The sequence below is a fragment of the Populus euphratica genome, unplaced genomic scaffold (genome assembly GCF_000495115.2).
Source record: "Populus euphratica unplaced genomic scaffold, PopEup_1.0 scaffold18.1, whole genome shotgun sequence".
In the NCBI taxonomy this organism is placed as follows: domain Eukaryota; kingdom Viridiplantae; phylum Streptophyta; class Magnoliopsida; order Malpighiales; family Salicaceae; genus Populus; species Populus euphratica.
The window spans coordinates 341516-356271 of record NW_011499881.1 but is presented as its reverse complement, the minus strand read 5'-3'; the positions used below and the strand labels follow the sequence as shown (position 1 = coordinate 356271).

At 37.3% G+C, this 14756-nt stretch overlaps 4 protein-coding genes across 6 annotated transcripts in view; 2 read left to right on the top strand and 2 right to left on the bottom strand.

The window, feature by feature from the left end:
* LOC105129339 (uncharacterized) overlaps positions 1-3401 on the bottom strand; it is a 7350-nt gene extending 3949 nt beyond the window's left edge. For both annotated transcript variants that reach the window (XM_011031344.1, XM_011031345.1), the window contains exons 1-4: positions 2315-3401; positions 2082-2190; positions 1571-1691; positions 725-1444 (exon numbers count right to left, since the gene is read on the bottom strand). In XM_011031344.1, coding sequence (XP_011029646.1) covers positions 725-1444; positions 1571-1691; positions 2082-2190; positions 2315-2510 — 1146 coding nt within the window. In that variant the 5' untranslated portion in view covers positions 2511-3401. The remainder of the gene's footprint in view (positions 1-724; positions 1445-1570; positions 1692-2081; positions 2191-2314) is intronic.
* Positions 3402-6378: 2977 nt separating this feature from the next.
* LOC105129329 (3-oxoacyl-[acyl-carrier-protein] reductase 4) lies at positions 6379-10531 on the top strand. The gene is made up of 11 exons (XM_011031333.1): positions 6379-6897; positions 6986-7128; positions 7214-7267; positions 7962-8042; positions 8125-8170; positions 8249-8343; positions 8428-8460; positions 8923-9057; positions 9300-9393; positions 9764-9846; positions 10149-10531. Exons 1-11 carry the CDS (start codon positions 6714-6716, stop codon positions 10179-10181), a joined length of 981 nt encoding a protein of 326 aa, XP_011029635.1. The 5' UTR covers positions 6379-6713; the 3' UTR covers positions 10182-10531.
* Positions 10532-10583: 52 nt separating this feature from the next.
* Positions 10584-12120, top strand: LOC105129330 (uncharacterized). 2 transcript variants are annotated; one of them, XM_011031335.1, is made up of 2 exons: positions 10584-11393; positions 11466-12120. In XM_011031335.1, the coding sequence occupies exons 1-2, from the start codon at positions 11189-11191 to the stop codon at positions 11933-11935; spliced, it is 675 nt and encodes a 224-aa protein (XP_011029637.1). In that variant the 5' UTR covers positions 10584-11188; the 3' UTR covers positions 11936-12120. The 2 variants fall into 2 exon arrangements, with proteins under 2 accessions (XP_011029637.1, XP_011029636.1); XM_011031334.1 differs by having other exon boundaries at positions 10596-12120.
* Positions 12121-12230: 110 nt separating this feature from the next.
* On the bottom strand, positions 12231-13831 carry LOC105129502 (uncharacterized). Its single transcript, XM_011031598.1, has 4 exons — positions 13681-13831; positions 13531-13595; positions 12814-12906; positions 12231-12665 (listed from the first exon to the last, which is right to left on the bottom strand). The coding sequence occupies exons 1-4, from the start codon at positions 13829-13831 to the stop codon at positions 12438-12440; spliced, it is 537 nt and encodes a 178-aa protein (XP_011029900.1). The 3' UTR covers positions 12231-12437.
* Positions 13832-14756: the final 925 nt, after the last annotated feature.

The following is a 14756-nucleotide window of genomic DNA, read 5'->3' as shown; positions in this document are numbered from 1 at the left end:
GGGGGGAGGGGGGGGGGGGGGGGGGGGTGGTGGTGCATGCAGAATGGTGAAGTCCTATAGGATTGGTTGAAACCTCACATGTTTTTAGGAATATGATGGCATCCCACATAATTTTAGGCATTAGAAAAGGGTAAATTCTTGATGGTAGGGTTTGTTACTGATAACAATCTTACAAATTTTAGTTATCGAGATAGGTCATAGAATAGTGTTCATGAAAAATTTAAATATTTATAAATCTGAGGAGATTTTTGAGCTTAGCATCATGAAAAATTAATAAAAGGATTTATGGTGATAAGAGTAATCAAAATTGTCAATATTTTACTTTTTTAGCACGTGGAAGCTCATCTTAGTGTTTGATGACGACAAAGATCTTTGTGTATAACCTAACTCTAGAAAAGGCAAATTTGATTTTACCCAAGACGCAATGGCATGTGATTTTGTGAGAATCATGTGAAGTAATGTGTACTGCACCTACACAAGCAATATATTCACTTCCGAATAAAATTCCCTTCTTTTGTGAAAAGAGAAGAAAGGAACCACAAGCAAATGAACTACTTAGTTTTCAAGTGTGTGTTTTACTACAAATTAAATGATCAATATAACACCATAACACCATTAAGAGTCAAGCATGTTGGGTGACTATTGTAGGAATATTCACAAAATATATCACTGGTAAATATTTAACAGAAAAGAGTGTGATTAAGTAAAATAGGCATCTAGATACCATTTGACGAATAGCAGAGTCGAAGGATCTTTTTGGAGCAGAACTTGGGGAAAATATTCTAGTTGAGTTCTTGGATAATGCAGGAGCTCTATTATTAGGAAAGCCACCAATTCTCTTCGAAGCCAAGCGGTCTAAGCTACCCACATGAATGGATTGTAAAGAGTCCACATCATCATCACCAGATGATGCCACAGAACCTTTGCTGTGTGAGCTAATTGGGTCTCTGTCATAACTGTGTGATGAACTAACACTTCTAGAGGCTGGAGACATTGATTGTCTGCCAAATTTTGAGCCTGAGTCCCTACTATTTTTGGATGCTGGAGAGGAACCCCTTACATATGATGCTGGCCGATCAGCTACAGAAGTGCGAAGATTTGGCGGTGCTTCAGAGGAGAACCCAGGGATATTTGACTGCCATGCCCTTATTTTTGGTGAGGCAGAGTTCCCTCTACTTGTCCTTATGGGCGAAGTTCCCCTCGCCCCTGATCCTGTGCTCATTCTCCCTGGAGTTGAAGACCTAGGAGCAGATGTTGAGGCTTTACTTGGAGGGGGAGATGGCCTACGTGATGGAGTGGCAGGCTGTTGAGTGGGAGTTGGACTAGAATGAGGTGCTGATGACGGCCTTCCTCTTGGCTGAAATGTGCTGTTACCAGAACCCAGGGAAGGGCTTAAGCGATTTGGACTTGCACTGCCCCTACTGCTCCTGTGACTCTTCTCCATCTATATATGGATGCACACATCTCACTTACAGGCAATTGAGAATGGATAGAAATGTATTCTTTATCCAAACCTTAAGGGGTAGCAAAATAAATAAATTTTATTCCATAAAAGCAGTCAATGACTTACTGTCGAAGATCTTGCTATGGAAATGGGTTGACTACGTGGTCTGCCCCTGGATGCAACATTAACTAGTGGCGGCTCATCATCCAAAGAAGGAAAAAGTGGGGTGTCAGGCGGAGTTAATAACCTACAAAATTATTGCGACCAAGCAATTCATTAAAACCAAAAACAGCTAAGAGCACTCTTGACAGCTTTAAAGCAAGATGCAAAAGAGAAAATGTGAAATAATTCCTATAAAATTATTGTTTTTCAGCTTGTCTTTGCAAATTAATAATTCAATCAATGTCACTAGTAGCTTGTACATTTAGAAACTAGACTCGTTGTATACCTAGAAAACTTGATATTTTTATCTATGATAAATCTATCCATATAAATCGAATATGTGAGACATGAGTGGACTGTGACACAAAAACAAGTTTCCCTTTGTGAAAACTTAAATGTTTCCTTCTGTTTGCTAAAGAAACAAAAAATTAGGATGGCGTAGTAAAATGTTTCCAAATAGGAAACCATAACCCACCAGTCATAGTCATCCTTCTCCCCATCTATATTAAGAAGCTCACTATTCTCTCCTCGAACAGGGATTGAAACTTCAAGTTTGAAGTCTGAGAAGTATCTCAACTTTGAAGCTGTGTAAAAATATTTAATTCAATCACAAAGCAAGCAACATGATTAGCCAGAAGAAACATTTATAATTGGGAAAGGATAACACAATGAACCAAATGACAGAACAGAGCTTCAACAGAAAATTACAGAACGTGTCTTCAAAGTCACCAGCTGACTGAAGCAAGAAACTCTCTCTTTCTCGAGACTGCATTTCATTGAACAAAGCAAGATCATCATCTTTCTCTTCGAGGAGCGATCCACCTTCAAGGCTATGCCCTCGCTTATGATTGTCAGCTCTTGGCTCTCTCCCAGGAGAGTATCTCAATGCTGGAGAAGGCGGCATCTCCTCCACTACAAATAAACTTCCAGACTAATCACTGCAACCTCTCCTCAACACTAATACCAAAACAACCCCCTTCCAATCAAATTTCCTATAAACGAACATCCAACGAAGAACCAAACAAATGCACTAGCCAAAACTAGCTCCACTTCTAGCAACCCGAGACAACGACAATCAATCCCCACGCATGCAAATTTAACACCAAATCTTCAGAAACAAATGCCACAGCATAGTATATACCATCACATTAATTAAAGCAAATGCAACATTCAAAATTAATTAGCTCAACAACCATATGACAACAAGAATAAAACAGAATCCTTCATCACGAAATACAATTTCAAAACCCTAGATTTCTTTCCATATTATCCCAACACACTAATACTACACTCCATCACACTCAAAACCCTCCAATTCAACTCATCCTCAACTTCTAACACCCTTCCACCGAAGAAACAAAGCAAAAACTCACCGTTTCAAGTCAATGAGGTGGAGCGAACTGAGCAAAGTAGCAGCAGCAGCTTCACTCACCAGAAACCGAAAAAAATAAAATATTCAAGTCAAAATTTCTTCAAAGAAGATCTCGAATTCCAAGATTAAATGCCAGTTTACAACGCCAAAAATGCTTCCTTTTCTGGATCTAAACGCATTTTATGCTCCAGGTAATTCACTGCCAGATCGCCCGTCGCTTTCCTTCGAATTTTTCCAGCATTTGAAATTTCATAATAATACTAATAATCGTTATTTCTTTTAGGCTGTCGTTGCAGAGCTGCTTGGATTTGCTTCTTTCCTTCCTTCCTTTCTCACCAACACCAAAATTTCACATACATTTTTTTTCTCTTTCTTTCTCAGTCAATTCCCGTCTATGAATATTTCCTTTTTTCTTCTTTTCTAAATTATTTATTTCTAATTATTATTTTCTTTATTTGTCTTAGTTCTATTTTGTTTTAAGACAGTACAATACCAGAACTCTTAACACATGATTTATTAATTTAAGGATAAATGTAAGCGGTCACGTGCTTTGATAAGCTTTTTTAGTACTTTAGTTTCACGTATTCTTACCATGATTTTTTTTGTTGTTATAAAATTAAATTAATTAATTACATAATTCTTAGGATTTATTTTTTCTTGTATTGTACATGTATTATACGTACTAGATTCTGACGATCGAAACTGTTTAAGGGGACACGTATTTAATTTTCACATTAAATTGGCATTCCTTTGATAAGGATTCAACCTGCCTCACAAAATTTAAGTTCAATTTTTTGGAAAATTCAGTTTTTTTTTTTTTTTAATTTAAGTCCAGTTCCTTTGATAAGGCATTCCTTTGACAGAGAGTTTCGCATGTATTTACGTGGGTAGGTGTTTTTCATTGTAGTTAAAATGTTATTTATTTAAAATTAATTTTTCTATTATTGTACTGTATTCATATAAAAAATAAATATTAAAAATACTATTTTAATACACTTAAAATTTTTTTAAAACATAATTCTCTCACATTCAAAAAAAAAACTAAAATATAAAAATATACACATCAGTTAATGCTGTATAAAAATAGTTTGTAGAGTCACGATTTGGGTATTAATAAGAACTGCGAGTAAAATCTTTTTTTTAAGAAAATAATCGAACATTTATTTTAGAGGATAAAAATCTTCTATGGTGAATAAAATAATAAATATAACAGTTTTTTTAAAATATTTTCTTGTCATGCATGCATTTTGAAACACGTGGCATGTGCAGCGTAGAAGATGATGTATGAAGTCAACACAACGACGAAGTTATCACTGGCCATGGCCACTTATGGAGAAGATTGAGAATGATGTCGTTTTAATTGGTAGGTGATAGAGAAGACTTAAAAGGCTCGAGCAATCATGAAAACAACTCTTTACTGCCAAGATTTGGCTGCCACCAGTCTTGCATTCAAGCAGTGTCCACATAAAGCAAAGCAAGTTAAATTCTGGTTACCGTGGAAGGAGCTGTAAAGCTTTGATGTACATGCAGCTCCTTCTTCTTCTTCTTAGCCATCCCACTCCAGGCAGCGAACCCTAGGACCATGGATCTGGGGATCAATCCATGGTATTAATCCTACTGTAACAAAACCAGTGATCAAACCCTTGTTTTCAGCTCAAGAAATTATCGATCTTACTGACTGAGCTGCCCACAAGGAGCCATGCTGCAACTTTTTGTCCGAGGAGACGGGGGTGAACGGTGAAGGCTGGAAAAGTTGAAATCTATCTTCGGCTGCGATATCATAACCTAATCAGGTGGCGTTGTGATGGTTAGCCCATCACTTTGGATAAAGACCAAGCTTGATTAAAAGTCAATATCAGAGTTCTTGGCCCATGATTAACTCGCTTTATCTACGTTGACTCACCATCCAATACCATTCCCCCATGTATTGATTTTAGAAAAGTCAAACATTTTTTTTAAAAAAGAAACATGAAGAAATTACAATAAGAGAGGCGATCGGAGAAATGGAGTAAAAAATTATTGGTGTTAAACCCGGTTTAATAAGTTAATTTAATAATTTAAATTATAATTCATTTTAAGTTTTAAATTAAATTAGATTAAAATTAATTTAATATATTCCAATTGATATAGCATGTTAATTCATAAGCTAATAAGTTTATTTTTAACTTAATTAAAATTAAATTTAAACTCTTTAAAAATAAAAATAATATTATTTTAAATTAATTTATATTAACTATGACATATAATTGAAGTAAATCATTCACTTTAATAACTTAGAAATAACTAAGAAGCTACAGGCGGAGGTGAGGACCTTACCTTGATAAGGTCTGGAAAAAAAAAAATGTTCTATAACATGAGATTCAAGTCCGTATAAGTTTTAATATACCAGATCTTGTAGTTTTTATTAATAAAGCCCTATCAATTAATATTATATGGAAGAAATCAATTATATACACTAATGTATTTATATCTGCGTCCAAAATGATAGTCTATAATTATTTTAATGTTTGTTTTTAAAATTATTTTTTAATTAAAAATATATTAAAATAATTTTTTTAAAAATTATTTTGAAATACAAAAGTAATGCCATGATATTAATTAAATAAATCATAAAGAGTTAATTTGCTAAAAAGCAAATAACTAACGAAGCTATAAAGGTCGAAGATCTCACCTTGGTAATTGATACCCAGTTACCCACTGCCCCTAAAGGCAGTCCGCCGTCTTAACTTTCCGACACTTGTTTTTTTCGACCTTTTGTACACTAGCGAGGCCGGTAATAAGTAATAACTGCTCCGTGGGAACTAATGCCATGATATTAATTAAATAAATCATAAATAGTTAACTATAAATTAATTTCTATAGTTTTCGAAAACGAATTATTTAATCCATCTAGTTTATCAAAGCATCCCATGGACCTGTATAGAAAGGCAAACCCATGTACCGTAAGATCATAGCCCAATCTGACTTGTCGTGCCAAGCATGGCCCATACCGTGAAGTTCGTGGGTGCATCTGCCCCTTTTAAAAGTCAACAAAAAAATGGAGGGGAAAAAAGTTAATTATAAATTAGTCCCTTTAGTTTATCAAACAGATTAATTAACCCTTCTATAATGAAAAATTATTTAATAATTAATTGACCGTTAAATGGATAAAAGATCCGTTAGTTTTAACACGAATACCCAAACTCTCTTTGTTGCATGGATGAGGAAAATTTAAAGATTTCTTACAATAAATGGACTAAATAATTTATTTCCGAAAACCACAAGGACTAATTTATAAACTAAAAAAACTCACCTCGTGTCGATCGCACCATGGAAAAGTGGGTGGGAATTAGTCTCCGCGGATCAACCAAATTTGCCGTCTATTAATTGTCAAAAAAAGGGCCCCCTGAGGTACCCAATTTACTTGTTTGCCATAGCAAGCCTGTGCCAGCGTCATCTTGCCTCGTCGTCCATGGCAATTGAAACATGCTCTCTCACTGGCTTCCTGGTAAATAATGACAAAAACCATACCCGATTAATGTAGGGAGGGACCAGCGACAAAGGTCAATCACAGATCAACTATCTTCGAGTGTATCGCCACTCTAATAACAGTCTCCGGAGCTAACAAAGCAAGGCAAGGGAACAAACGATCACATTTCTTTATAAAAAGCCAAGCATATCGTTTTGGTTTCCCTGGCTCTCTTCTTCCCTTCCAATTCCTCTTCTTCTATTCTAAGGAGACGCTTTGGACATCTCATGGCTGCTGCTGCTGCCGCTTCCCTTGCCGGATCCAATGTCGTCGCCTTCAAATCCGCTGCTCATCTCGGCCCCTCCGCTGATATCAGAATTGCTCACTTTCGGCCCTTGTCTCCTGTTTCCCGTGGACTCGGGCGTCGCATTTCTGTCCGGTCTGGATCGAGGAGCTCCCTCGCTTCTTCTGGTATCTATTTCACTTTCAAAAATAGGGAGACAGGAGTGTGTCGCTGTTATTTATTGAATGGTAATTGATTGATTGTAATGCGTGGCAGGTGTAAGAGCTCAGGTCGCGACTGTTGAAACAGCGAGCGCGGAGGCGGCGCAGAAGGTGGAATCGCCTGTAGTGGTAGTGACTGGAGCCTCTAGAGGTATTGGCAAAGCTATTGCTTTGTCTCTGGGAAAAGCAGGTTGCAAGGTTAGTAAAAAATTCCTCTATCAAACTTTATTGTATCTTGGAAAATGGTGAATTATAGATTCATGTTGTTTGTCTGATATTGCAGGTCTTGGTAAATTATGCTAGGTCATCAAAGGAAGCTGAGGAAGTTTCCAAAGAGGTAGGTGACTGATCTTGCTATAAAATTTAGGAGTTTAAGGTTATCTTAGGAGAACTTCTTGAAAACTTGTATTTATTGATGTTATTTTATTGATATGTATTCGATAACATAAATGTGATCTCTCTGATTTTTGAATTTTTAATACCAAGGCGTTGTTCAGTTTTGCATTTAGTGTCTCATGGTTCAAGGTCTTGATGATTTTTTTTTTATTTTAAGCGTTAGCTGATCTCTGATGATTTCTGGTCATACGAAAATTAATCCTGTTTTTGCTGCCGATCAACTCTTTTCCACTTAGTGTTAAACTGACATGCTTTAAAGAGCTCAAAATGTGAATAAGCTCCTTTGTAACCAGATTTGGCTGGCGAATAATGAATCCATTGCTTTCTTTCTTTTGTTGCCGTGCCAAATGTCTACCCTTTTGTTGTATGGCCTATGCTCCATGACCTTTTTGAAATGGAAGTAAATAATTACTAAAAATATAATATGATTTACTTTTTTGAGATGAAATTGTTTGAGATTGTGATGTTTAGTTTAACAACTTTTCCAAGTTTTTTCATTTATTTTTATCACACCTGTAGATTTCAGTTCACTTCCTGTATGTGCAGTTGTCCCTTCTGTTTGCCGGAAATGGAGTTTTTGCTAATTCATATTGCATGATTGAAATGACCACTGGGTTTATTTGATAATTTTGTAGATCGAGGCTTATGGTGGCCAGGCCCTCACTTTTGGGGGTGATGTCTCAAAAGAGGCTGATGTGGAATCAATGATGAAAACTGTGAGCAAATGTTACCTTCTGTTTAATGAATTTAATCATGAATATTATTTATAGCGATGCTAATGATTTGTCACATTTGTAGGCTGTTGATGCATGGGGAACTGTTGATATACTGATAAATAATGCAGGTTAATAATACTTCTATCTTTCCTTATTGCTTTCTGTTTCATTTTCAGTCCTCATAATGCCACATACCTCTATTTTAGGAATTACACGGGATACTTTGTTGATGAGAATGAAGAAATCTCAGTGGCAGGAGGTTATTGATCTGAATCTCACCGGTGTATTCCTCTGCACGCAGGTTTGTGCAATAAGATCCAACTAGTTTGATTTACCTTATGCTTGTGATTATCTTAATCATGCTGATATTGTGTGCTCTTTGCAGGCGGCAGCCAAAATTATGATGAAAAAGAGAAAGGTAAGCTTGTTTTCCCATCTTCAAGTTATTTGATCTTCATTGCCCTTTGCTCATTTTGTCCAGTGACATGTTTGTGCCCATGCCCAATTTGTTACAGTATTGAGCCTTTTTTCCCTACAAGTTTAATTTTCTTTCATTCATCATGCACTTCTCTTATTAATAATTTTGCTTCAACAGCATCAGATTGGTGTTGAGAAGCTATCATAGACCAGAATTCCATTTCTTCATAATGAAACTTGTACCAAGAACATGGAGTTATGTCTCGAGGTTAAAAATAACTTTAAGACTTGCCACCATAAGTGTTTCCAATGGGTGTATGCATGCACGCTGACTTCTCCAAGTTTAAGGATACTATCAACTAATTCAGCTCCTTTGTAGCTAATACCTCGTATATAATAATTCCCAGAAATTAAATGATAACATTATACAAGTTCTGGTAAGTAAATTTTTTTAATTTTGCAGGGAAGGATTATTAACATAGCATCAGTTGTTGGTTTGGTTGGCAATGTTGGGCAAGCCAACTATAGTGCTGCAAAGGCAGGTGTTATTGGCCTGACAAAGACTGTTGCAAAAGAATATGCAAGCAGAAATATTAATGTGAGTTTTCAGGAGTTTTATCTTTTTGTTAGAGTTCTGCACTTTCCAAGTTTTTGCATGATTCGTGTGTGTTTGGCTTGGAGGTGTGGTGGTTTTTTTCCAAAGGTCCAACCCTTTTAAAGCACAAATCACACCTCTAAAAGCTAAAAACACATGCTTTTTATGTGGGTCCCATAAAAAAACAAAAAACCAAAGCCACCAAACCAAACACAGAACCAGGTCTAATTAAGATGATTTTCCAGGTAAATGCTGTTGCCCCAGGATTCATTGCATCTGATATGACTTCCAAGCTTGGAGATGACATTGAAAAGAAAATCTTGGAAACAATACCCTTGGGTGAGAATATATTTTTCCTAGCGTGTTACTTTTTATCAAATTTCATATTGATGTTGGCCTTTCATGTTTCTGCTGCAAATTATTCAAGGCGTTGGATTTTCAAAGCATTTGAGAAGCATTTGTGTGAAACCCATCTGAAAGCCCTCATTATTTTTTTCTTTTATGGCTATTTTACAGGGTTCATCAAATCTATGTTTGTTTCTAGTAGTATATGTGAATATTTATCCAGTTCTATACTTCAACTGAAAGACAAGTCAATATTAGTTTAATCTCCGATTAAACAATTTGAACCCTAATTAGTTGAAAAAAATTTCATGAACATCTCATAGAATTTTTTTCGGATTAGACATAATAATTGCCATGTTTTCAGGACGTTATGGCCAACCAGAAGAGGTTGCTGGACTAGTGGAATTCCTGGCTCTTAACCCCGCTTCCAGTTACATCACTGGACAGGTTTTGAATCTATTCTGTTTTGTTTTCCCTCGTTTTGTAAGTTTTAACTAGCTTTTCTAAATTATTTATTGGGGCTCTTAACTTGCTTTGTCTAAGCACTTGCAATGTCATGCCAGGCCATGCCATGGCCAAGAACTGACTGTAACGAGTTCCATTGGATAAAACCAAGTGTGCATAAGAGCTCCTTGGCATGGCTCGCCTCACCCTGCCTTTGGCATCCATGGCAAGGCTAACCCAAGGGAAGGTCATCCTGCTCCTGTTCCATTTCCATGGTCGCTAACTTAGATATTACTGTCTTGCAGGTGTTCACTATCGATGGAGGAATGGTGATGTAAGTGACATGCCATGTCTGGCTAAACCGTGAAATCTCTGCACTTTGAAGTTCATACAGGTGGTTTTGGAACCGCGTTTCAAGTTAGGGTATGATTAGCTTGGGCAGGACAGTTTGTGGCATAATATAACCGTGTAATAAATGAGCACTCCCGACAAGTTTTGATAGGATCAACCATGAAACGGAAAAATAGAGAACGTGTATCAGTTTTCCTAGGCATTGGCTGGCACATGGAAGTGTAATTGCTTTGGTATGAGTACAGAATGTGGCGTTTATCAGCGTTTGTTAAAAGATAAACCAGTGAACATGATTCGTTTTTTTAGGCTATTTCAGAGAATGAAAGCCTCAGTCTAACTTGTGGTTGAACAGTAATGGGAGTGAATATCTCGGATTGAATGGGGTGGAATTTAGCCCATTAGATTTTGGATTTTGGAAAATCTCCTTCTCTCTTGTCTTCCTGTTGAGGAAGGTATTAGGGTTCAATAAGAGTCCCAATTTACTCAACTTCCGATTGATCATCATGCTATGCCTAACTTCTAGGAGGTGCAATTCCTACGTGGAAAATATCCGAATATGCTCGAGAGAATAAAGAACAAGGTAGGGTTCATTACACCCTAAGCCAAGCACCGACCTTTACTTTACTTTTCCTTGCGGAACACTAACTTTATTCTTCTTATCGCCTTTCCTTTTCCATTTTTAATTCTTGACCCCTGTGCTTGGCCTGGTAAAAATCTTGGCATCACCCAACCCTGATTGTTGCTTTATATTTATGGTATGGTAGAAAACTGACAGCGACAGGATTGAATTCAGGGAATACACACCAAGATATTATTATAAGATATCATTCACCCTTAAAGAGACTCACACCTCCCTTGTTTCCTTCCCTCGAACCTCGAAGCCCTCCTTCAAAGAATACCCAAATCTCTATTTATTTGTCAGCAAGGATTCTTTGGTGATAACAGAAGTCTCAAAAAGCATCGATCCTGTGTTAATTACCTGCAACCGGGTGATATGGATGCTCTAGTTCTCTTGTGTCCAACCCTACCCAGATTCTTTGCTGGTTTCATCTCCACGTATTTTTTAGGTTATTTTGTGTTTTTTCGAAACTGGGAACTGAAACATCGAAAAGAAGCTTCAAGCTGCCTCATGTCCCTAGCTCATGGCAGTCCTGCTGTTATTATGGCTGTCCGTGCACTACTACACAGCCAGACCTTAGGTACCTTTGCTCATCCCAACTCTGCTTCAGAAAACACAGTCCTTGAATTCAGTATGGCTTACTTCTTGGCAGACCTTCTTCACTACATGGTATTCTTCCCTGATGAAACTCTCTTCATACTTCACCATTTAGCAACATTATATGTGTTTGTCACTTGTCGTTATATGATCCATTATGGAGCACACGGACTTCTTCTGCTACTCATACTTGCCGAGGTTACAAGTGCTTGCCAGAATGCCTGGAGCATTGCCGGTAGCCGGAAAGCTGATGTTCCTGCCGCTGCAAGATTGCATGAATTCTTGGCGGCTCCGTTCTATGCTCTCTACTGTCTCGTTAGAGGTATTTTCGGTCCTATCTGTTTGTTTAAGATGGGGGTGTTTTATCTGAATGGAGGAGCTCACGGTTTGATTCCTGCATGGGCTTGGATTTCTTGGATGGTTGTGATTGGAAGTGCAATATTGGTTAGCATATTGTGGGTTTCAAATCGCTGGGCAGAATGGATTAGAGAGAGAAGCCATCAAGCACAGAAGAAAGTTGGGTAGAGTTCTTCGGGGGTTCTCCCGAGGGTAGCTGTATTGTCTAAATTGGCTCTCGCAATTGTGGGTTTAACATGTGCCATGATTGCCCTGCCCTGTAATTTGGGGGTTTGTAATTATACTGATAGGTGGGCTAGGAGAAGATAGAACATTTATCTAATCAATGAAATTGTTTAACAGAGATCAGGTGATTACTAGCATCTGTGTTGTGTGATTACTTCGATGATCTATTGCAGGACGAAAGTGGTTGAGATGTTTGACAAAATTATAATTTAAACTTAAATTAACTGCATGGAACATCGAGAGTTGAAGTGAATGAATATAATACAGTATGTATGTATGCCAAATATGCTGAGTTTGATTGTTAGAAAAGAACAAGATTGATACCGGTGGTCATGAATCACTCAACCCATGCAATTAATTTACTTACATGCGGAAATCTTCTATCAAAACGAGTTTCCAGAATCGACTGTGTTCCGATGAATTGAACATTCGGTGTGTTGGATCTTTAATTCTGATCTTGTGCTCCAGCTTTGTGCCATTTCGCGTTTGGAACATCACTCACTGAGTTTAGGTCCGGTATTTGTATGCCTCTAGTAATTGAAGCATTCATCTTGTCAGGACTCCCATGGTACTTGAGCTCAGCAAAAGTGCCACCTCCTTGTCCCTTTGCCTGTGTTCCTGGGTTTATGCAAATGGACTTCCTTTGCTCTTCCCCTTCAACCAGGAAAATCACCTGCGCCAGAGAGCACAAAATTAAAGGGTTTGAAGAAGATGAATCCATCATCCACCGGTCAGTTACATTTTGGAAACTATTTTGCGTTTTATTTTCTTGAAATTGAGACTAGAACTGTAAGGAATCAGGTATTTGGCGTTATGTTTACCTTTATAAAGTACTTCATGTCTGAAGGCAGGATGAGAAGATCTGGAATTGAGGTGATGTGAAGAGCTTCTGGAGACAATTCACCACTTTTTGACTAGTTACCTTCTCATTATTTCCAGACAAAACAACTCATCAAAGCTCCTGCCTAAAGTCCCTTTCTTAATCTCTGAATTTTCAGAATCAAGTAATAGCCCCATCTAAGAACAGCACCAATAAGTCTGGCGTGATATTTCCAGAGACAGCAAGGAATCCACGCATGATATTAGATTCAAGAATAGAAAAATCATACTAGTATAAGTAATTAAGGTAACTTTCTGCCTGCGTATGCTTGCAGATCAGTCAGAGGCTCAAATAATAAGCTGTCTGTTGTGGTAAAAGGACCCGTAGTAATAAGCTGTTAAGACAAAAGAATTATTTCCTTAGGATTGAAAGATTGCAGGAATACTAGAGAGCAAATGCGAGCGCTCAATTTAATATTATATCTAATGCGACTTGTGAATTAAAACATTGATAGATAAGTGAATTATTGTCTAAAGTAGTTATTTTAATTCCATGTTTTCTGTCAAATGCTCTACAATTTTAATCCCATGTAAGTGAATCATTTATACCATCCACGCCAGCAACAGCTATGAAACATGGTATGTGTGGTGTATGATCAAACACTAGAAACAGTGTTATTCTAATATCCCCGTGTAATGCAGAAGACAAAGCTACATACAGCTGATATTACTATTGCAAAGATATGGCACACGTAATCAGGATTAGCATTTAACAGTCTCTTCCCTGTGACTGTCTTTCATATGACAAAAATATCCAAGAACACCTCGTCTGTCAGATCTTTCGACTACAAATCAAGGGATTGGGAAACCTTGGTCCTGCTTTAGCCTGGACACAACCCCTTCAGGGGCCAACTTGGCCAAGAGGGGACTTTGGAGAGACCCAATACAGTTATGTTTATCACGTTGCCTGACACACAGATTTCTTCCAAAGAGACCATTTCTCAGACCATCAATTGGCATCGTTGCAGTATTGCTTAAAGATACCAGCAAGTAAATCTACTTGATCATGAAATTCCTAATATACATGTCCCTTCCAAGTCGCATAAAGGAAACTCCTGGCACTTCTTATACCTGCTTTGCAGCATGATGGACCTTCTCATTTAGACACCCTTCTCCATCACAACAAATCATTCCAACAGCAAATATATTTCTTTGAAACAATAGTTCAAATCAAATGCATGAATGCACAACCTTACAAGCATGAAAGTTCTTAACATAAAGCATAACGCAGAATTTAGAGAGCAATTAATTCACGAAAGGCCAACTTAGAAATAATCTTATTTTTTAGCCCAAAAAAAAGTCAATAAAAGAAGAGGGTGCGGGAAGAAACCTGGATACAAGAAATACTAACATAATTGATATGTCAGGATCCCCTGGAATAATAACAAAATTGATATGTCAGGGTCCCCCGGATACAATAAATAATAACAAAATTGACATGTCAGGTTCCCTATACAATTATTTATATCCATCAAAGATAAGCAAGCCATGGTATTACATGCTGATATGATTGTACTTATCTGAATGCGAATAAATACATAAATATCATTAAAGCAAACACCAGCCAAGTTACCTCAACTGTGGGGTCCATCCGTTCTCATCAGCCTAGAAGTGAAAAGTGCAGTTGCGCACTTTCTAATCCCATTTTCAGGTGCATTAAACTAAACAATGAGAAAATATGTAATTTATGTTGGTGCAATACAGAAAAAGTGGAGGTAAGAAGAACCACTTTATAGTTTATGCAGTAAGAAGTATCATATATCCTATCTTCAATCCTCTCGTACATGAACCTTCAACCAGGATCTGGTCCCAATCCATGGACTATCAAAGAATACCTCTTGCAGGGTTAAGCCCTCTTAATAATTTCATCGTCAAGTTTCCCATG

What these genes read in the sequence shown, in the direction of transcription:
- LOC105129329 (XM_011031333.1), top strand. Translation starts at nt 6,714, where the DNA reads ATGGCTGCTGCTGCTGCCGCTTCCCTTGCCGGATCCAATGTCGTCGCC. An exon ending in ATGCAAGCAGAAATATTAAT is followed by an intron (nt 9,058 to 9,299) that starts GTGAGTTTTCAG and finishes ATGATTTTCCAG; the next exon opens with GTAAATGCTGTTGCCCCAGG. An exon ending in CCAGTTACATCACTGGACAG is followed by an intron (nt 9,847 to 10,148) that starts GTTTTGAATCTA and finishes ACTGTCTTGCAG; the next exon opens with GTGTTCACTATCGATGGAGG.
- LOC105129502 (XM_011031598.1), bottom strand. Translation starts at nt 13,831, where the DNA reads ATGCCAATTGATGGTCTGAGAAATGGTCTCTTTGGAAGAAATCTGTGT. An exon ending in CAGGCTAAAGCAGGACCAAG is followed by an intron (nt 13,596 to 13,680) that starts GTTTCCCAATCC and finishes AGACAGTCACAG; the next exon opens with GGAAGAGACTGTTAAATGCT. An exon ending in TTGCAATAGTAATATCAGCT is followed by an intron (nt 12,907 to 13,530) that starts GTATGTAGCTTT and finishes GAAGGTAACTAG; the next exon opens with TCAAAAAGTGGTGAATTGTC.
- LOC105129330 (XM_011031334.1), top strand. Translation starts at nt 11,189, where the DNA reads ATGGATGCTCTAGTTCTCTTGTGTCCAACCCTACCCAGATTCTTTGCT.